Source organism: Phocoena phocoena, chromosome 7 (assembly GCF_963924675.1).
Source record: "Phocoena phocoena chromosome 7, mPhoPho1.1, whole genome shotgun sequence".
Taxonomy (NCBI): domain Eukaryota; kingdom Metazoa; phylum Chordata; class Mammalia; order Artiodactyla; family Phocoenidae; genus Phocoena; species Phocoena phocoena.
In genome coordinates this window covers 112,369,117-112,391,024 of record NC_089225.1, presented here as the reverse complement: position 1 = coordinate 112,391,024, position 21,908 = coordinate 112,369,117, and the positions used below count along the sequence as shown (strand labels likewise).

Sequence of the window (21,908 nt, the reverse complement as noted above, 5' to 3'; positions counted from 1 at the left end):
TACTCCGGGCCCCGGGACAGGCGCACCGTAAGGCTCAGTGCACGATGGTCAACGGATGATGTTGACCAACGATGCAACACCAGGAGCCATTCGGAGCCCTTGTTCCCCCGAGCCTGGGCTGGGAGGGAGGGGGTGTTGGGGGTCACTATCCCTTCCAGCCTGGGCTGCCCTGGGGCCCCAATGTGCGCAGAGGAGCCCTGGGGGCATCTGGGGTTCCTGCCTGGATATGGGGTCTGCCGTGGGGAGTCCAAGGCCCCCAGTACACACACACCTCTCTGAAGCACAGGCTGCAGCCCCTACATTAGAGCTGTCAGTGTTCCCATGGCAGCCACACAACCGAGCCCTCGGACTCCGGGGAAGGAGCGGGCGAATGCCCTGAGCAGATTCTTCAGCTCGGCATCCAGACCGGTAGGCCGGGCCACCTGGAAGCAGTGAGGGCAGTCACATGGGGGCTGGGCCGTGGGAGGGGCCGTGTGGGGCCCTGTGTGGAGTGGGAAGGGTGCCCCCTCCTCCAGGCAGTGCACGTGGCTTGGGTAGAGGAGCACAAGCTGGATTTCAGCTTCTACCTTGGCTGGCTGCCCTGTGAAGCTGCTGTGTGTCCTTGGGCGAGAGACTCAGGGTCTCTGAGCTGTGGAATCTCCATCTGGGCAGACAGCCCAGGGCTGAGATGGAGGCCAGGGAACCAATGCACGTGGGAGTGGTCCCCACTCCCCGACCCCCGTAGGGAGAAGCGCCCAACCAAGGCAACTGCTATCAACTGAGGACGCCAGTGCTTTCCTATGTTTCTGGAAGATTTCAACAGAGTTTGGTGGATAACCCAGAGCTTTGCCGCCGCACGGGGCAGCTCGTGACCCAGCCCTGGTGTCCTGAGCTTGGCCTTGGTCAGGCCACGGCACCTGTTCCCTCTCCAGGGTCTGCAGACAGAGCATCAGCTCCTTGCTGGCCCCTGGGCTTCCTCAGCCGGGCCCAGCCTGCGAGACGCACCCACAGGGCAGGAGCAGGAAGGCCTAGAGGGGGCGAAGGGGCTGCTGGGCACCGGGCGGGGAGATCAGGTTCTAGGGACCCAAGGCTGCAGAGACCGAGCGAGGCAGGTACCTGGATGGGGCGGGTGGAGCTCACCCTTCCGCGTCTCCAGACGCCCTACTGCAGTTGTGGGGCTGGTCGGACATCCACAAGGGGTTCTGGGCTCCTGCTGCGAGCACGTGCACGCTGGGCCCTGGGACAGGCCAGGCCCAGTTCTCATGCCCCGGGTGATGGATGCCCCGTAAATAAGAGGGAGCTGTGGGCATGCAGAATGGGGACCCGCTCAGACTGGGCTATGAAGCTCACAGACCCCCCGCAGCCGGCTGTGACCCTTGATGGCAACACGCCGCACCCCAGTGACAGTGGAAGGCCTGGCCCTCTGCCGTCCAGAGGACAGGACACACTATGGCTATTTACGTGGAGACCCCTCACAGCTGCTCCCCCACTTACAGACCGGGGAGCTGGGGAGGGGCCCGAGCGACGGGCCCCAGGTGGCAGCGAGGTGGTGGCCCCGGGGCCCGCCTCGGCTCTGTGTGGCTCCGCCACGTAGGCCGCTGTCCCCTGCTCCCCGCTGAAGCCCCTCCTGGGGAGGGGGCACCCTGGCCTCTCGGCCTCCTCCCCTGCGCCTGTTCTGTGGGCCCTGCTCCGGGCAGGAAGGAACCTGGGCGCCTCTGCTCAGGCCGGCAGGAAGCGAGAGGTCTCTAAATCCATCCCTGGCTCCACAGGCAGCTCGCCTGGGCACCAGGCACAGCCTGGGAGCTGCCAAGCCAGGCTCTCCACGGGTGGCGGGGCACGATGCCTCCTCGGAGAACAGACCGCCGCAGGAACCAGGCTCCAGGCTCATGGAGACGAAGCCACAGTTTTGAAATTCAGTGGGTGTCCTCCGAGGCCTGGCAGGTGGGGTGAGACTGGGCCCGCAGTGATCCCGCCCTGGGCTCTGAGAACGCTGGGGGCTATGCCCACCGTGGGCCCGGCCACACGTGACCCGCTCTGACCCGCTGCAACCCTGGGACCTCCTGGGACCCCTGGGCGGACACCCGGGTCCAGCAAGGTGAAGCCACCGGCCGGCCGCACCCGGGCCTGCCAGGGCCTCAGGGCTCCCGCCCTCCCCGGGACAGGGGTGAGCACACGTGTCTGGGTGCCAGCATTAGGCAGGACAGCCGGGCGCTATATTTGGATACTAACACCCCGGGGACATTATCCTTGTGAAACAACGCTGGCGCTGGCGGCTGGAGGGTAGGGCTTCTTCCTCCAATCCCCCCTCAGCCCTGCCCCCAGGGCCCTGTGGAGCACTGCTCTCTGCCCACCCTGCCCAAGAGGCCCTTTGTCTCCCTGATGCACTGGATTCTCCTGGAACCCCCGAGAGCTCCCCAAAGCCTTCAAGGACCCACCCACATATCCCACTAGCTTGCTGCCTCTGTCCAGGTGGCCCCCTTCCCTCTGTGCCCCTCCTGCCCCACCCCGCCTTGTTCGGAGCTCAGGGTGACACTGAGTGTTGGGGGAAGGGCCGTGGAACATTGTACACCATGGAACATCGGCCAGTGGTGGACTCTGAGTACTGAGCCTCGGGGCTTCCACCTTTAAAATAGGTACAGTGGTCCCGGGCCCACAGCAAGGGGGTGTGAGTCCCCCCTCCCCGCCCCAGTAGGAGGCAGTCATGAGGCTAAGAAGCCCCCACTGAGGTGCTCACCACACCCCACACACGGGTACCTGGGCATCCCCGACCTCACAGCTGTGGAGGAACCTCTGTCTCTGAAGGAAAGCCCCCTGAGGGCAGGCACCATTTGTCTCCCAGTCCAGCCCCGAGTGGGCATTGCAGCTGGGGGGAAGGAAGGGAGCGTGGCCTCCCCTAACTCGACGGAGCCACTGAGACCTGCCAGCAGGTAGGACATTCACGCGGAACTCCGCATGGGCCTGGCATGGGACACGCTGTCAGGAAACGCGAAACGGCCCGCCTGTCTGGTCAGGCGTGCAGACGCCAGGCTGGCGGGAGGGGAACACAGAGAAATGCCCCACCCTGTGCTGCTTCCAGGAAAGCATGCAGGGTAGCATCAGCGGTCACGCTGGCACGGCATGGCAGCCTGCATCCCCCAGGGTCCCATGAAGATGACCTCCGGGCAGGGTGGCACTATCCCAGGCCAGGTCACTGTGCCACCAGGACAGGGGACAGTGGCTGTGGCTTCTCTGTACCCCGACAGCTTCTTGTCCTATCCTCGCCCTGGGCAGAAGGTCATGCCGGCTGGCAGGGTGACCTCTCACCAGGTTCCTGCAGGGCGGCCTTGACACCCAGTGGGGGGTTGCAGCTGGGGGCGATCCCTTCCTACTGCTGGGGTTCACCCCCAGGGAGCGTGAGGGGCTCCCCAGCATCCAGGGTGCTGGGAGGAGGTGCGTCCAGGTCCCGAAGCCTAAACCCACAGGGCTATGGCTCCAGGAAAGGGAGCCTGCTCCCTGCGGCCCCTGCTGCTGCCCAATGGAGAAGAAACATAACCAAGTAGGGTAGGAGCAGGCCACCCCTGGCCCCCTGGCCCGGCGACACTCTGTCCCACCTCCCCGGGAACACGTGCCCGTGCAGGAGGGCAAGCCACTGTCACCCCGCAGCGAGGGCAAAGCTCCCAGTCATCCTCAGGGGCTTCTTCGTGACCCCAAATCACCCTGGGACACAAGCTTGGACCAGGGGCAGCCCCAGCACACCGGGAGGATGAAGACACATGGAAGTAAGTGTCACAGGGACCCTGCAGACCACCCTGGCTTCTGGGAGGAGGTCTCAAAACTCTCCCACCTGCTCTGGGACCAAGTGGAGAGGGGGTGTCAGGCATTGGTGCTGCCCATTGACTCATGGCCCCAGTGGTCCTGGCTGCCAGGGTATGAGGACATGTGTCTTGAGAGCTGCCCCCAGGCAGCCCTGACACAGTCACGAGGGCTCCAGGCACACGTCCTGTGTGCCTGCCCTACGCCTCTGCCATCTCTTCCTGGTCCCATAGTTCTAGCAACCCATGAGCAACCACGCCCGAAAAAAGGAGTTCATATTTAAAAGACAAACCAAAATCTCTTCTGCCTTCCCTGATAACATAGTGAAAACCCAGAGACAATGGGACAACAGCTTCATGAACTTCAGAAAACAAGGCTGTTCATCGTAGGTTTATTATCCTGTCAAGCTGCCACTCGAGTACAAAGCCAGCGAAAAGCTCCTTGGAAATTTCTGAGGTCTGAGAAAGTACTAATTACATGGCTTATTTCTAGGGGCTACTTCAAATAGTTGCATGAATTGAAAAGAGGCATGTGAAAGGGAATGATGATGTTAAAAATAATGCCATGTTTGAGTTAACAGTCTATTTGCACAGATAAGTAACCAAGAGCCCTGTCAGATCAACAGTTATTACTGATAAAAGCCAGAACAACAAAGAGTACAAAAAAACCGAAATAGAGGCAGAGAGAAAGAAGTAGGGTTCAGAACATTAGCTGAAATCAATGAGGAGAGGCAGAGAGGAAGAGATAGGTAGATAGACAGATAGATGGATTGCAGGATGGATAGACAGACAGGTAGGTAGGTAGACAGAGGTAGATAGATAGATAGGATAGGTAGGTAGGTAGATGGATACAGATAAGTAGATAGAGGGATAGAAGGGTAGATAGATAAGTAGATAAATGGATAGATACATAGACAGAATAGGTAGGTACGTAGGTAGATGGATACAGATAAGTAGATAGAGGGATAGATGGATAGATGGATAGAGGGGTAGATAGATAAGTAGATAGATGGATAGATACATAGACATAGATAGAATAGGTAGGTACGTAGGTAGATGGATACAGATAAGTAGATAGAGGGATAGATGGATAGAGGGGTAGATAGATAAGTAGATAGCTGGATAGATAGACAGATAGACAGAATAGGTAGGTACGTAGGTAGATGGATACAGATAAGTAGATAGAGGGATAGATGGATAGAGGGGTAGATAGATAAGTAGATAGCTGGATAGATAGACAGATAGACAGAATAGGTAGGTACGTAGGTAGATGGATACAGATAAGTAGATAGAGGGATAGATGGATAGAGGGGTAGATAGATAAGTAGATAGCTGGATAGATAGATAGATGGACAGATTGACAGACAGATATGGAGGAAGCCAAAACCCCAGAGACTCCTGCTCTTTCATCAAGTAGAAGCCAAAGTATGTCGTTTGATAATGTAAGAAAATCAGTACAGGAATAAGCACATCCGTGTCTCACATTTCATGGCTGGTTGAGTGAAAAACTAGCTTTGGCAATATTTCCACCTCCTTTAAAAGGTAAAAGAAAATACATCATGTTTCAACAATAGGGAGAAGAGGAAAGAAATCAGCAACCAAAAATGGAGCGCCTGAAAATAGAACAGAAAGGGCAAATATGATGTAATTTTCTTTGCTTCAATGCTTGTCACTCTCCAGATGGAACAGATAAAAGTCAGCAATAAGCTGCCTGCAAACGAGACAATAAAGACGGAATCAGACGGAAGCCCGAGAAGAGCTACGGGTAAACTCCAAGCAGCTGAAACACTAGGGTTTTGATGTTAATATGAAGCCACGGATCATTAAAACAAAAACTATTAAGTATGATGAGGAGACATAAAATGATATTTCATGGTTGATAACGGGAGCACAGTAACATGGAATCTCAATGTTATAAAAACAGAGCGAAACATAGACATAAGACCCGCTAGAAAAATAAAATAGAAACAATAACAATATGATTAGAATGGAAGAACCGAATCATCGTCAAGCACATAAAAAATTCAGAAGCACACAAAGGGCTGGATAACACAACGACGCAGAATTCATGACTGTTCTGGTGGGAGTTAAACAGAATGAACAGAACATGCTTCATTTTTGAGTATTCATGGTATGTTCAGAGAAAGGTCATCATATACCAGATCTCAAAGAAAATCTCAATAAAGATACAAGAGCAGAAATGATTTGAGCTATGTTCTCTCACTACATCAAGAAGAGATTAAGAACCAAACAGAAATAAAACATATGAGAATTAAAACACACTTGCCTAGAAATAGAGACACAGATGCAGAGAACAAATGTATGGACACCAAGGGGGGAAAGTGGTGGTGGGGTGGTGGTGGGATGAATTGGGAGATTGGGATTGACATGTATACACTGATGGGTATAAAATGGATGACTACTAAGAACGTGCTGTATAAAAAATAAATAAAATAAAATTCAAAAAATAAAAGAAAGAAAATACACTTGCCTAAAGAAAAAGCTGTAAACAAAACGAAAAGACAACCCTCACAATGGGAGAAAATATTTCCAAACGAAGGGACCAACAAGGGTTTAATCTCATACAAAGAGCTCATTCAGCTCAATATCAAAAAAAACCCAAACAACCCAATCAAAAAATGGGCAGAAGATCTAAACAGACATTTCTCCTAAGAAGATACACAGATGGCCAAAAAGCACATGAAAAGATGCTCAACATCACTAAGTATTAGAGAAATGCAAATCAAAACTGCAATGTGGGGCTTCCCTGGTGGCGCAGTGGTTGAGAGTCCGCCTGCCGATGCAGGGGACGCGGGTTCGTGCCCCGGTGTGGGAGGATCCCGCGTGCCGCGGAGCGGCTGGGCCCGTGAGCCATGGCCACTGAGCCTGCGCGTCCGGAGCCTGTTGCTCCGCAACGGGAGAGGCCACAGCAGTGAGAGGCCCGCGTACCGCAAAAAAAAAAAAAAAAAAAAAAAAAAAACTGCAATGTGGTATCATCTCACACAGGTCAGAATGGCCATCATCAAAAAATCTACAAGCAATAAATGCTGGATGGGTGTGGAGAAAAGGGAACCCTCCTGCACTGTTGGCGGGAATGTAAATTGATACAACCGTTATGGAGAACAGCACGGAGTTTCCTTAAAAAACTAAATATAGAATTACCATGTAATCCAGCAATCCCACTCCTGGGCTTATATCTGGAAAAACTATAATTTGAAAAGATACATGCACCCCAGTGTTCACCGCAGCACTTTATACAATAGCCAAGACATGGAAGCAACCTAAACGTCCATCGACAGAAGAGTGGATAAAGAAGATGTGGTACATATATGCAATGCAACATTACTCAGCCAAAAAAAAGAATGAAATGATGCCATTTGCAGCAACATGGATGGACCTAAAGATTGTCACACTGAGTGAAGTAAGTCAGACAGACAAATATCATATGATAGCGCTTATATGTGGAATCTAAAAAATGACACAAATGAACTTATTTACAAAACAGAAATAGAGTCACAGATGTAGAAAACAAACTTATGGTTACCAGGAGGGAAAGCGGGGGGAGGGATAAATTGGGAGATTGGGATTGACATTTACACACTACTATATATAAAATGATAACTAATAAGGACCTACTGTACAGTACAGGGAACTCTACTCAGTACTCTGTAATGACCTATATGGGAAAAGAATCTAAAAAAGAGCGGATACCTGTATATGTAGAACTGATTCACTTTGCTGTACACCTGAAACTAACACAACATTGTAAATCAGCTATAATCCAATAAAAAATTTTTATAAAAAGAAAAGAAAAAGCTGTCTGAAGAAGATTGTTAAGAAGATAATACCTGTCTATTAAGAAAAAAGGATGGAAAAACGGACATAAAATCTACAGAAAGTGAGGAAGGAGGTCCTTAGGAAGAAACATCACAGGTTTAAATGCCTTTATTATGTTTAAAAAAGTGAGAAAAAATGATGAACTAAGCATCTAAATGATATCTTAGGAAAGTACATATTTTTTAAAAGAGGTGAGAGTGAATGCTGAGTTAATGCCAAAAATTTAAAAGAGACATTGTGACGTAAAACCTAGCCTATTCTCTAAAGACTATAAAAATGGGCACAATTAATGAGAAAGTGGGCCTCCTGATGTCCCTTTGATGAGTGAGGTGGCATCCACCCAAAGGAAAAAAGGGGGAGAGAAACACGAAGATAAAACAAAACTTGGATATAGAGGATAGTAAACATTTAAAGGGATACTACGCATCCTTGTGTTTTAGTGAGAAATCTGGAGGATACGGCCCAAATAAATATAGCTGAAATACAAATAGGAAATAAGAAACAGCCAAAATTAATTAATAGTGGAGGAAGAAACTGGAGAAAGGAATTCCCCAAACCACCCAGAGCTGATGGCTTCGATGATGAGTTCATTCAGACTTCCGAGGGAACATCAATTATTTCCTACCCTTGACCCCAATCGTCAGCTAAACACATATATTCCATTAGGCCAATAGGAGTCTACTCCTAAAACCCGATTAAGGAAACTCGAACAGAGGGAAATCAGGAACTGTCAATCAAGAAAATGCCATTATGGGACTTCCCCCGGAGGTCCAGTGGTTAGGACTTGGCGCTTCCATTGCAGGGACGCGCCAGTTCCATCCCTGGTCGGGGAACTGAGATCCCGCGTGCCGCGCTGTACAGCCAAAAAAAATAAAGAAAAAGAAAATTCTATTATACTATTTTCACTGGGGAGAAAACAGAGGCCCACAGAGAGTGTAAGCAGTGAAAGAATCAGCAGGATTCGTACCCAGGTGGTCCTATTGGAGCTCCACACTTCTTTCTTCCCCACGCTTGTTTTTTCTAATTGCTATAAGACGGCACCCAAAGGTAACAAGTGGTCAATCCAACTAGGCCAGCTGCCAATCCTCAGGACGCTTGGGGGCCTGCAGGGCTCCCCATGGGAAGGACTCTTGCAAACAGGTGATGCTTCCTGAGTTGACTGATTGATACTGGCTGGCTCAATTAAGATCTCAATAGGACTTTTTATGGAATTTGGCAAAATGGTTCTCCAGTTGTTTCAGAAAAATAGGTGGAAAATATATCAAAGAGAGCACAACACAATGTGAAATCTAACAAACATGAACACACTAGTCTCGGAGGAGCTCTCCTAAACTGTAGAAAATATCATAAAGCCATGATAATTTAAGTGCTGGAATATGCCCCCAAAACAGAGTTAAAAATTAACTGAAATAGACTCTAATGTGTACAAGAAGGTATTAAATGTGTTAAACTAAGAAGAACCGAACGACTGAGGAAAAACTATTTAACAAATTATGTTAGGATAATCGAGATAGGAAGGATATAAATTTTAATTCATGCCTCAATGTAACTACCCACTGTATTAAGAAGATAAACATTATTTCACAATACAGAACAACTAAACAGAAACAGAACATAATGTGTGGCCGCGTGAGTCAACCAAATTTGTGGAACAGATAGGACGCCGCCAAAATCACAGAGCTCTGAGGAGAGAGTAGGGGCACACATGTTTAACGGACTAACTAACTAAAACATAGAAAATAAACATCACCAGAATAAACACAAATGAAACATGAAGATATTTAGAACAAAATGACAGAGAGCTAATCTCTACCATAGTCAAGAGTTTGTAAAAGCAAATTAAAAATACACCCAGTGGGGGCTTCCCTGGTGGCGCAGTGGTTGAGAGTCCGCCTGCCGATGCAGGGGACATGGGTTCATGCCCTGGTCCGGGAAGATCCCACCTGCCGCGGAGAGGCTGGGCCCGTGAGTCATGGCCGCTGAGCCTGCGAGTCCGGAGCCTGGGCTCCGCAATGGGAGAGGCCACAACAGTGAGAGGCCTGCGTACTGCCAAAAGAAAAAAAAAAAAAAAAGAAAAAAAAATACCCCCAATGACTCAAGTATAAATAGCAACGGTTAAGGTCAGCTAATCTGTGTTTGAGAAAAAGCAAATTGCAAACAACTGAGGGAGAACAGCTCAATCCTCCTAGGGGCCAAAGATGGGCAACTTGAAACCAAAAAGGAAATCTCATTTAAACCTGCAAAAATAGTCTCTACAAACTCAATACTCAGGAACCTATATGGAAATACATATTTTCCCATATGTTGCTGGTAATGTAAATTAGTGAAATTCTTTAAAAGGACGACTGGGCCAAACCTATCAAGAACCACAGAATGTTCATGGCATGTGTTGTAGCAAGCCCACATGCAAGAATTCCTAAAGAAATTAGTCAAAAAGGAAGTAAGGCTCGGCGTACAAAAGTTCTTATAGCAGCATCATTTATAATATCAAAACCCTGGAAATGGCTCAACACAAGTAGGATTGGAAATATCAGGACATGTTAATTTGGCCTTCCTGCCGTCGACCTAGGCTGCCTCCCCTGCCCTGGCAGTGAGGGTCAACTCACCCTCCCTGCTACCCCAAAGGAGCGTGTTTTGAACACAGTGCGGTCTCCATTTCTAAGACAAGAGCTGAAGAGGAGGGATCTCAGACCTAAGGCCTGTCCCGAGCGCGGCCTGCAGGGCACCCTGCGCACACGTGTCCAGGGCTTAAGTCCTGTACGATGCTTGGGGAGAAAGGTGACCTCCAAAGATGTTTGGGGCGTGGCTGCTGTGCTGTGCCTCGGCTCCCGGACCCCTCCCACAGAAGACTCTGAGCGTGCTCGGGACAGGGGACCACCACCTGGGTGACTGACGAGCGGATGCGTCCCGGGAGACCCTGTCACCGGGCTTGGGGCAGGGGCCCTGGTGGGCAGGGGGAGCGCTGGGGTAAAGACAGCATTACGAAGCGACGTCTGCTAGGATCCCCCCACCCAGCCTCCCCTGCCCACCAGAGCACACCCCATCCTCGTCTCCCATCACGAGCCCGGCCTGCCCCCTTCCGTGTGTGCGCAGCTCCCCTGACAGAGAAGTCCCATCTGCCTGGACGGTCCTGGGTTTCCCGGGCTGGGGGGAAGGGGGTACCGCAGTGTATCCTGTGGGAAGTAGGGATGGACGCGCAGAGCAGGGAGGCCCCGTCACCGCATGGGTTCCATCTGCCTGTCCCTCCGCTTAGGCCGGGATCTGCCGAGTGTCATCTCCTCATGACCTTATATGTCCTGACACTGGCCTGATCTGATACGCAAACTGTGGAGATTGTGAAACAGGGTGGTTAACGGTTTGATGGAAAAAGACGTCACGGCAGGCCGGGTGCCAGGGCCCAGCGGTCAGTTAGCCCCGCATCTGGGGACATGCGTTCGTCCCCTCCCAGGGCAGCAGCGGAGAAGAAGGGAAGCTGAGGTCGACGGAGCGGCCCCAGGTGTGGACGGTGAGGGCCGGGCCCTCCTCCCCAGCTTCGGGCTCCTCGGTTGTGGGCCCGCAGGCGCATCGTCTGGGAGCTTCCTGAGACCCTCCTGCCCCTCACCCCCACCTCCAGGAGCCCAGCTCGGGGTGCTCGAAGCCCCAGACGGCGCCTGCCTGCCTTCTCCAGCATGCCTCGCCCCCGACATCGGTCCCATCGTCCCAGCCCTGGATCCGTCCCCCAGGCCAGCTGGGGCTGAGCTCCCCGGCCAGGGCGGAGGGGCCTGGCAGGCCTCCTGAGAGCCCCCGGCCCACCAGCAGCAGACAGGCCCGTGTTGGCGCCGCAGGGTCTCGGGGCGCACGGTGCACTCCTCCCCCGTGAGCTGGCATTCCCGAAGGCTCTGTCGCGATGCCATCTGGGTGCGGGCTTCAGGAAGCCGCCTTGGAGAGCACGGGGCAAAGGGCACCCCTTTCTTCTGCCGCCCAGCAAGCCTGAGCACGTGCTGCCTCCTTGTCACAGCTGGGACCTGACGCACCCGGGGTGGCTGCGGGGAGCCCGGGGTCTCCCGCCCCACGGCCCACAGGCAGCAGCAAGTAGCGGCGTCTCCACACACCCGAAGAGCCAGCGGGAGGTGAAATGAAGCAGCAAAGGGTCGGGGAAGAGCTGGGGAGGCCCACGGCCCCGTCCTCAGCCGCCTGCGGAAAGCCGTGTCTCCACCTCTTCCCCGAGGGCAGGAGCCCCAGCTGAGGCCGGGCCAGGGGACGGGACCGAGGCCTGAGCAGAGCCGGCTTGGCTTCTCAGGGTGAGCTGGCGGGTGTTCCTGGCACAGCCCCTCCCCGAAGGCCCCCAGAGGTCCAAGATTGGCCGCCAGCTGTCCGCACTCCTGGCTTGAGGGGGCGGCTGTGCTGTGGGACACCTGGAGGGTCCCCGGCATGCAGGTGGGCAGAGGGTGTGGGAGGGGCGTCTGTGCCAGGTTGTCCCGACGAGCGTGTGACCCGAGCACGGGTGAGTATCAGGGCAGATCCTTGACAGACAACCAACGAGGGCCCGGGGCCCAGATCCGAAAGCTCCCGGCTGTGAGGGGCGCGCAGGTGGGCCGGTCTCCAGGCCAGGCATCCTGCAGGGCTCCGGTGAGAGGCTTGCCCAGCACCCTGGGCGTGGGCCCCCCAAGCCCCAGGCGGGCTGGGCCGAGCACAGCAGGAACCCCGGGAGGGTGATGGCCGCTACCCCAGAGAGACCTCCGTGGTTAAGGAAGACGCCCGCTCTCAGTTCCCCTTGGGATCAAAACCAAAGCAGCTGTTCCAATGCTGCCGCTGAGCTGGGAAAAATTTCCTGACCTGACCCTTTTCTCCGGACACACAAAGAAGGCCCTTTGTTCCAACAGCAGGCCGGGGATCACGGCAGGCCCAGGAAAGACCCTGCGGTGGGTCAGCGCACCAGGGCTAAACCAACAGGCACCTGGAACTGGGGGGCTAGGCCTGCAGCCCACGGCTGCAGGAGCAGGTCTGCAAGCCCTCTGCGCTGCTCTGGGTCCTTCACTTAACTCACTGGGCTGTTCCTCCACTCGCAGGCCAGAGACCCAGCCTCATCGCTGGGCCCCGGCTCGCGCCAGGCTGGAGGGCTCTCACGGCCCAGCATGGGGCCGGCGTGGCAGGGAGGGGTTCCCGGGAGCAGGCCATGGAGACCCGGGTCCCTTGGACCCCGAAGCTGCCGTGCGCCAAGGCGGACATGGTCAGGGTTTACAGACCTGGAGGCTTTGGGGCAGAGAGGCTGGGATGAAGGTGAAGTTGGGCTCTCTGATGACCAGTCTCCGATGGCGGTGCCCCGTGCCCCTGGGCCACCTCTGACCACCTTTGATACCTTCCCCGGCCCAGGTGACACCTTAGAGCCTGAAGCTGTGCAGGAAGTGGGGGAGCAGGGCTGCCCCCTGGTCTCCTAAATCCACCCGGCATTTATTGTCTGGGGGAGAAAATCGATATGCGGTCACTTTAAAACCAGCCCTTTCCTGGTTGAGTTCTGCACGTTCCAGATTCCTCTCCCTCCCCAAACAACACCAACAGGAAGGTCTCTGGAAATGAGAGTTTCTGATGATACATTTCCCCAAGTCCTCTATAGCTTCCCCAATTAGATTACGTTCCCAGTTAATATGTTAAATCATGTTAAATTTCCATTAGTGAACCAGGGCTGCACTTTAACGAGCTGACCTCTGGGACACGGCGGACTTGGCCTGGCGTACAGTGGGGAGCCTGCCCTGCTGGGCTCACTGGCCCTACAGGGACCCAGAGTGGGGATGGGTCAGACACCTGCGGAGTCTGAGGCCCCCCAAAGCATCCTCACACGGAAGGACTCAGGAGTAACCCCCGAGCCATTCTCACGACGGAGGAGCCAGGGGTCCCGGTCCAGGGCTGCTGGAGAGAGGTGCCTGCGTTGGCTCAAACACAGAATCTCGCTGTGCAGCTATGGTCCCAGGGTGAGCTCTGTTACAAACCTTGAAACGCAAAAACGAGCAGGCCCACGTGCCAGGGCAGGTCACTCAAGAATGTCCACTGTCCTCCTGTTAGAACAAGTCATCAGCCCTCTGCTTTCCCTCGAGAAATTCCTATCCGTGAGCAGCGATGCACAGCACTGCTGAGAGCCGGCCAGCAGGGCCAGGCCCCGACGTACCCATGGTGGACTTTATCCCCGAGTGTTCTGGAGCGTGCGGCCTATGGAAGACTGTCTGGCTCGTGTTCGTCTGTGTCACTCAGTGCGAAGGTGATCTCTGACTTGCAGCTGTTTTGAACTGGAGTCTTTTCTGATTTCGGGAGAGCCCAGAAGTTTCCCTCTGCCAGATCAGAGCTGCCTTGACGTCAGGCGGCAGGCACCAGGCGGCTCTGGCCCTAGCTGCGCTTGCTTTAGGGGCTTCCCACCCTCAGCTGCAGCCTGGCCCTGAACCCCAGACCCCAACAACGGCCCAGTGCTGCTTGCTGGGCTGTGGCCTTTGCCTCACCCACAGACCTTAGCTGTACTTGGCTTGGACAGGCGTCCTTCCCAACACCCGTGCCCTTTGCCAGACGCCCACCTGGCTTGTGGCCCTCCGGCTCCAGGAGAACCCCCTGAGCCACAGCCGCTGTCCGGCTCTCTGCCTGCGGGTCCCCACCTTGGGTGCCTGCTCTCCCGCTGGTCACTGCGCTCTGGTCATGGTGATGGCCCTCCTGCTTACACCCTCACTACGCCTAGCCTTCTCTCTGGGTCCCTCTTCCGTTCTCCTTCCACCCAATCCTTTGGACAAGTTTGTCCACCCCCAAGGTCCCCCAGACCTCCACTGTTCCAGGAGACCCTGGAAAGTCTGCCCTTGGCTCGAGCACCAGGCTTGGTATTGAAGCCGAGCAGGACCCTGTGGGGCTCCTGGGCACGGATGCCTTTCCATGTCCCCTGCTTCTTGTTTGTAGGGACAAGACTCCAGCCTCCATGACCTTCCCTGAGTTCTAAAGCGCAGATTCAAACAGTTGCTAATCGTGGAAGGGAGGGGATGCAGAGACAAGGGAGGAGCGGCCAGGAAGCAGTAGAGCAGCCTTGGGCCAGGGTCCTGGTCCCTCCTCAAGGGACACACAGAACAATGTATTTGAGATCTTTACAGAACTAAAACCCCCAACAAATGGAAGATGTTGGCATTCTTCATTCCAGAGAAGACCAACTGAGGCCACATAAAAGGAACCAGAGAAGCTCATCAAGAGATTACTGTGAGACCAGATTAAAGGCGCTCAGGCCCTGCACACACCCTAATCTTACCAGCAACCCCACCCTTGAACTATTGCTATAAAACTCCTCACCAAATCCTCCCAGGTTGGGACACATGGTTTTTGAGGGCAGGAGCCCGCTGTGTCCCGCTCTGCCTGGCAAAGCAATAAAGCTATTCTCTTCTACTTCACCCAAAACTCTGTCTCCGAGATCCATTCGGCACCTGTGCACAGAGGCCGAGCTTTCGGCATCATTATCCAATGCAAATGAACCTCACCAGGCCCACTGGATGTTGGCGGGGGCAGAGATGGCCACTGGAGGCCAGCATCCACCTCCAGGGGAGCCACACTTATACAGAGAGCATCCCCACATTGCCCCCTGAGGTTCAGGAAGCGGCCGCCTAGTGCCCTTGGGGAGTGTCAAGAGCTGGGACTTTGACTCAAAGAGACCTTCCTTACTAGCTGTGACCCTGGGCAGATCCAGTGGGAAGTACAACATTTCTGCCTCTTCCTGAGTCGCTGCCTACTTAAACGAGATAGTGAATGTTCAGGGCCTAGCACGATGCCCAGCTCACAGTAAGTGCTCAGTAAATGCGAGCTATAATAATATACTCTTTTCTTGGACGGAGGGAACTGACAACTAAGTAAGCGTGCAGTAGGCAGTGAGCACCCACTGATGGTTCTGGAGGAGAAATTAATGTTGTCGATGCAATATGGGGAAGGCTTGAAAAGGGACCATTTATAAAAGTATGAGCAAAATGCACAGGGAAACTTAGTAAAGGGCGAAGTGGCGTCTCAAATCACTGGGGGCAAAGATGGGTTCGTGAATAAACAGGACAACGGGCAGGTCATCTGGAAGAAGACAAAATCTGCTTCATAGTTCACACCGCAAACCACAATTAACTCCAGGTAGACCAGGGGTTTAGATGTCGCCACTGAAACCAGACATGAGCTCGAGAAGAAAACATGGGTGGATTCCTCTTGAATCTTGCTATATATAGGGAAAGGCCTTCCAACTATGACTCAGATCCAGAGGTGATAAAAGATCAACTCTCATGTGACTACTTAAAAAAAATATTACGTGGCACCAAAAATGCTGAAAACAAGTCGAAAGACAACTAACAAACTAGGAGAAAATATCTAACATGTATCACACACAAAGGGCTACTTTCTGTTCTGACTTATAAAGAACTCTTGAAAAAGGACCAGAAATGGTCTTGATAGAAAATGGGAAAAGACATGAACAAACAACTTGATTTGAGGATGGCCGTTAAACGTAGGAAAGATGTTCAGATTCACTTGTAACTGGAGACCGCAAATTAACACTCCACTCAGACACCAGTTCTCATACATCCAACGGGGAACGTTCAACGTCGGATGACAGTCTGCTGGCGAGGTTTGGGGAAACGGGCCCTCCACTGCTGGTGGGGTGCAAACCGGTGCACCCTCGGGAGAGCAATGGGCAGTACTTAATAAAACCACGTGTGCCCTTACCGTTGACCTGAAGATACAGCTCCAACAACATGAAAATGCATCTGTACAAGGTCATTCACTTCAAAGCTATCTGAAATTGGAGACTACTGGGAAAACCTAAATGCCTCTTCATAGGAAAGCGATGGAAACACAGTGCATGATGGAGTATATTATCCAGCTGTAAAAATGAATGGGAACATTCTCTGTGCACTGATAAGGACTGATGTCCAGGATATACTTCTCAGTGAAAAAAGAAAACCCCAAGTGCAAAAAGGATATCTATAGTGTAGTATAAGAATATCTATAGTATAGTATAGTATATTTATAGTATAGTATGAGAGTATCTATATTATCGTACAGTATGGTATAAAGATATCTATAGTATAGTATAAGAATATCTATATTATGATATAGTACAGCATAAGAGTACCGATAGCATAGTGTAGTATAAGAATATCTATAGTAAAAGACTATCTATAGTACAGTATAGTAGAAGACAATCTATGGAATAGTATAGTATAGGAATATCTGTAGTACAGTATAGTATATTAGGTTGGCCAAAAGGTTCTTTCGGTTTTTTTTTTCTGTAAGATAGCTCTAGTAGCACTTAGCTGTCTTTAACGTCATTGGAAACAATTGTGTTAGATTGTATGTGACAGCTGTCATATCAGCGTGCATTTCAAAAAAGACGTCAAATTGGTGAATTTTTGTGTAGCCATTTTAATATCGAAGATGGAAGAAAACAGCAACATTTTCGGCAAAAAAGGTAAAAATGCGACTGAAATGCACAAAAAGATTTGTGCAGTGTATGGAGAAGGCGCTGTGACTGATGGAACGTGTCAAAAGTGGTTTGCGAAGTTTCATTCTGGAGATTTCTCACCGGACAATGCTTCACGGTCGGGTAGACCAACTGAAGTTGATAGCGATCAAATCGAAACATTAGTTGAGAACAATCACCGTTATACCACGCTGGAGACAGCCGACACACTCGAAATATACAAATCAAGCACTGAAAATCACCTGCACCAGCTTGGTTGTGTTCATCGCTGTGATGTTTGGGTTCCACATAAGTTAAGCGAAAAAGACCTTCTTGACCGCATTTCCGCATGTGATTCTCTGCTTAAATGTAACGAAAACGTTGTTTTTAAAACAAATTGTGATGGGCGATGAAAAGTGGATACCGTACAATAACGTGGAACGGAAGAGGTCGTGGGGCAAGCGAAATAAACCACCACCAACCACACCAAAGGCCGGTCTTCATCCAAAGAAGGTGATGTTGTGTATACGGTGGGATTGGGAGGGAGTCCTCTATTATGAGCTCCTTCTGGAAAACCAAACGATTAATTCCAACAAGTACTGCTCCCAATTAGACCAACTGGACACAGTACTCACGAAAAGCATCCAGAATTAGTCAACAGAAAACGCATAATCTTCCAGCAGGATAACACAAGACCGCATGTTTCTTTGATGACCAGGCAAAAGCTGTTACAGCTTGGCTGGGAAGTTCTAATTCATCCAGCATATTCACCACACATTGCACCTTCAGATTTCCATTTATTTCAGTCTTTACAAAATTCTCTTAATGGAAAAAATGTCAATTCCCTGGAAGACTGTAAAAGGCACCTGGAAAAGTTCTTTGTCCAAAAAGATAAAAAGTTTTGGGAAGATGGGATTGTGAAGTTGCCTGAAAAATGACAGAAGGTAGTGGAACAAAAGGGTGAATACGTTCTTCAATACAGTTCTTGGTGAAAATGAAAAATGTGGCTTTTATTTTTACTTAAAAACTGAAGGCACTTTTTGGCCAACCCAATACTTCATGTAAGAAAGAAGAGGATATAAGGGAAAAAATATGTCCACCTGCCCATTTGTACAAAGGAATACAAGAAGGAAAAACCGGAAGCTAATGAGACTGGTACCCACAGGGAGTGGGTGGGAATGGGGTGAAAAGGATGGAGAAATGCGGTGGGGGGAAACGACACTCCTCGGAAGCTACCTTTGAGGACAGCTCTGACTCAGAGCCCCAGCGTGATGGGCAGTTCTCTGCATCAACCTGCCCAAGCTTTAGTTCCCAGTTACTCAACCAAACACCAACCCAGGTGTTGCTGGGGCAGTTCTGAGATGCGGTTCACCTCTACAACTAGTTGGCTTTAAGTAGAGAGATCCTCCCTGATCATGTGGGTGGGCTTCAGCCTCCAGCTGAAAGGCCTTAAGAGCAAGTTAAGAAATTCTGCCTCAAGGCTGCAGCCTTGGCTCCGCCCAAGAGTCTCCAGCCTCAGCCTGCTCCGCAGATTTGAACTTGACACACCCATGATCGTAAGCCAGTTCCTTGAAATAAGTATCGTTATATATAGCTTTTCCCTACACCAAGGTTAAAGGGGGGTTCTCCCATGTTATTTTTCTTTCTGTGCTTGGGTGGTCTCATTGGTCACATCTAAATCCCTGGTAGGAATATATGTGTATGTTTATCTTGGCTTTTGAGCATCATTCTTTAATCAAAGGAACCGGGGCTCCTTGGAAAAATGGCTGATTCCAGGACTGGGGCAGAAAATGCACAAAATGAGGCTGGAGAATCTCATGGTGCCAGAAAGTAAGGAACTGCCCCCAAAAGGATGCGGGGTGCGGGGGGGATGTCAAAAGAACACAAAGGCCAATTTGAAGGTGCTGTAACTGCCAAAGCTGGGACAATTTAAGGACCCTCGTGATGGTGTTGGACCCACCCAGATAATCCATATAATCCCCCCATCTCAGGGTCACCTGGTTAGCAACCTTAGTTCCATCTGCAATTTACCTCCCCTTCACCATGTACTGTAACATAGTCCCAGGTCCCAGGATTGGGATGTGGTCACCTCTAGGGGCTGTTATTCTGCTGACTACAGACCCCGGGGCTGGCTGGCCCCAGCTGATTTGCCGAGATGCTCTCAGGATGAGGACTTTTGCTTCTTCCTCCCACGATTATCTCGATTTTCTTTTTAAATAAAGAAATTTCCTAGCAACCTCACCTCCACCCCCGGCTTCTATTTTCAGCTGTATCACCACATGGCTCAGCTCGGATGATGGCAAACTCTGGGGCCCGGGTGATAAGGACTCCTGTTCGCACTCTAAGAGGAGTCGGAAACCGTCTGTGGTGGCTTCGTTTCTAGTAACATGTCACCACTGCTTCGTTCAGAACGCCACTTGCGAATTGCGTTACCTCTTCTGCGAGGCCACCTGTTTGGAATCTGTCTACACAAATCACTTGCACAGAGCTGGGGGCGGGAGCGGGGGCGTGTGGTTCCCCAGGGACCCTCGTGGTGTTTTCTCTGCATCATAAAAATGTGCACTCTTTAATTTAAACACGAATCACTCAGCGGAGGCAGAAAGCCAATTAGCCTCAAGAACAGGCTCTGCTGATTTTGAACATCCGGCCCCCGCCCCGCCCCCTTTGATTTCTAACCCCGCCCCGCTTTGATTTCTAACTCAGGACTGATTTCTCAGCTCAGAAAAGGAGACCCTGAAGTCTGGGAAGAGGCAGCGGAGAAGGAGGAGGGTGAGGAAACCCCACCTGGCCCGGCGCCCGCTCGGCCTCTGCTCAGACCCTGGAGGGCCGCGCGGGTTCCATGTTAATTGCAGGGGCAGGAAGCAAGCATCCCCGCGCCCAGCTCCTGTGTGTCCTGCGCTGTGCTGTAAACCGAGGTGCAGGTCTTTGTACAGAGGACATCGGAGCCCAGGCTGGAAACCCACAGACACTCTGCGGACCCTGCTCACCTGGCAGGGTCGGCCGCCCACCTGTGATCTCGGCATCTGGAGGGTATTTCTCTTTGCCTTTCCTCGCCCACTGGAGCCCTCTGATGCTCCCGGGCCCTGAACGCTGAAGCAGAAACACAACCTGGGATAGCGCCTGCAGACACACCAAGTTATGATCTTTGCTCCAGAAGACGGAGGGGACGGGGCCTGGGCAGGGACAGACGCCGACCCCGCTGAGCGGCCGAGGGGCCCAGGGATGAGCCCTGTGGGGCAGGAAGAAGGACGTCTTGGCAGAAGGACTGAGTCAGCAAGGGGAAGGGGCTCAGCTCGAGCTGGGCCGCCCATGGTTCCAGGAAGCTCCGAGCCCTGAGCAGGCAGGAAGGACAGCCCTGGCCGGACCATGGGGATGGAGGGAAGCTGCGGGTACAGCCCTGCACTCGGGGGCTCCTGTCACAGGGACTCGGCCCGGCCTTTAGACCTTTGCTCCCGGTTCCCGGCCTCCCAGACCGGACAAGGGCCAAACGGAACCCTCCGCCCGCCGCCTGCCACGCTGGCGCCCGCCACCCACCGTGACCCCAGGTCGCTGCGCTCAGGCCTCCTCCACCCCACCGTCCACGCTCACCTGGCAGGGGCGCCCTCCTTCGCCCTCACCCTGGACCCGGCCTGTGGCGCATCCACACCCTGGACTTTGGTGAAGAACCGCAACCGCGGCCTTGAAGGAAACCCTCTCGCCGGGCCCGCGGGCCCGCCCCCGACACGCCCCCGACACGCCCCCCCGCCGGAGATGCGGACTCACCCGATGGTCTTGCCCCAGTCGCACCACAGCGGCCTCCCGACGGCCTCCATGTCCACCTGGAACTGGGCGAGGCAGAGCTCGTGGAGGAGGGTGCTGAAGGTGGCGTCCTGGCAGGCGGTGGCCATGAAGAGGTGGCTCACTGCAACGACAGCCCCCAGACGACTGTCACCCTCCGGCCTCGCCGGGCCCGCCTGCCCCCACTGCGGGTCAGGGACTTTTCTGTCCACAGCCCACATCCATCGGGGCTCCCAGCCCAGGGCCCGCCGGGGAGCCCTGTCTGACTCTGAGGCCACCAGGATGCCCTGGGGTCCCCGTGATCCCTGGAGGGGGCGTCTAGGCTCCAACTGGATCATTTCTTCGTCAGTTGTTTCGGGGCCCAGCAAAGGCCCTGCCTGCTAATAGCAGGTCTGATGATGAGGTCTCCCTGGGCGACAGCGACAGAATGGGGACCGCACTTCCTCTTGTCCGGGGCACAGGGTCTGACTCTCACATACTGTTTCATCCTCACACCACTCCCGATATGGTTCCCAAGGCCTGCCCTTCACTGACATGGAAACTGCGGCTGCGAGAACAGCTTGCTGGGACCGGACCCTGGTTCATCACCGCGAGGCCACCAGGCCTCTGCTGGGGAGTGAGAAGGAATCAGCCCGCCCCAGGGAGGGCCAGCGGCACAGGGTCCTGGAGACCGCCGCCCGCCCCTCTTCCTCCGCGGCACCTGTGGGCCGCGCCGCAGCACCCAGCACCGAGCTCACATCCTCCGTGTCTGGATGTTCACCAGTTAGAAACCACCAAGCAGACAAACTGTCACGTGAAATGTTTCTACCCTCCCGCCTAGATGAAGGTACAGTCAGAAATTACAAACGGCCAAGCAGTGCCGTGCACAAAGCAAACTTCACTCATTTCCCCCAAGCCCAAGCCTGGCTCCCGTGGACGCCAGGCAGGCGAGGAGGCTTCTCCACTGGGTCCTCCCCGCGCCAGGCCTCCTTCCCCTCCCCTCTTCAGGCTGAGCGTCCACTGTCCACCTTCTTGCTGCTCTTTGGGGTGGGGTCGGAGTCCCTGCATTCCCTGCTTGGGCTCTGCCTGCAGGCACCCCCCGCCGCCCCCCAGGCCAT

General features: G+C 53.0%; 1 protein-coding gene across 1 annotated transcript in view; it reads right to left on the bottom strand.

Moving 5' to 3' along the window:
- Window positions 1-21,908, bottom strand: part of RAMP1 (receptor activity modifying protein 1) — a 51,065-nt gene that overhangs the window by 13,544 nt on the left and 15,613 nt on the right. The window contains exon 2 of the mRNA XM_065881102.1: window positions 20,797-20,935. Within this exon, the coding sequence (XP_065737174.1) occupies window positions 20,797-20,935 (139 nt within the window). The remainder of the gene's footprint in view (window positions 1-20,796; window positions 20,936-21,908) is intronic.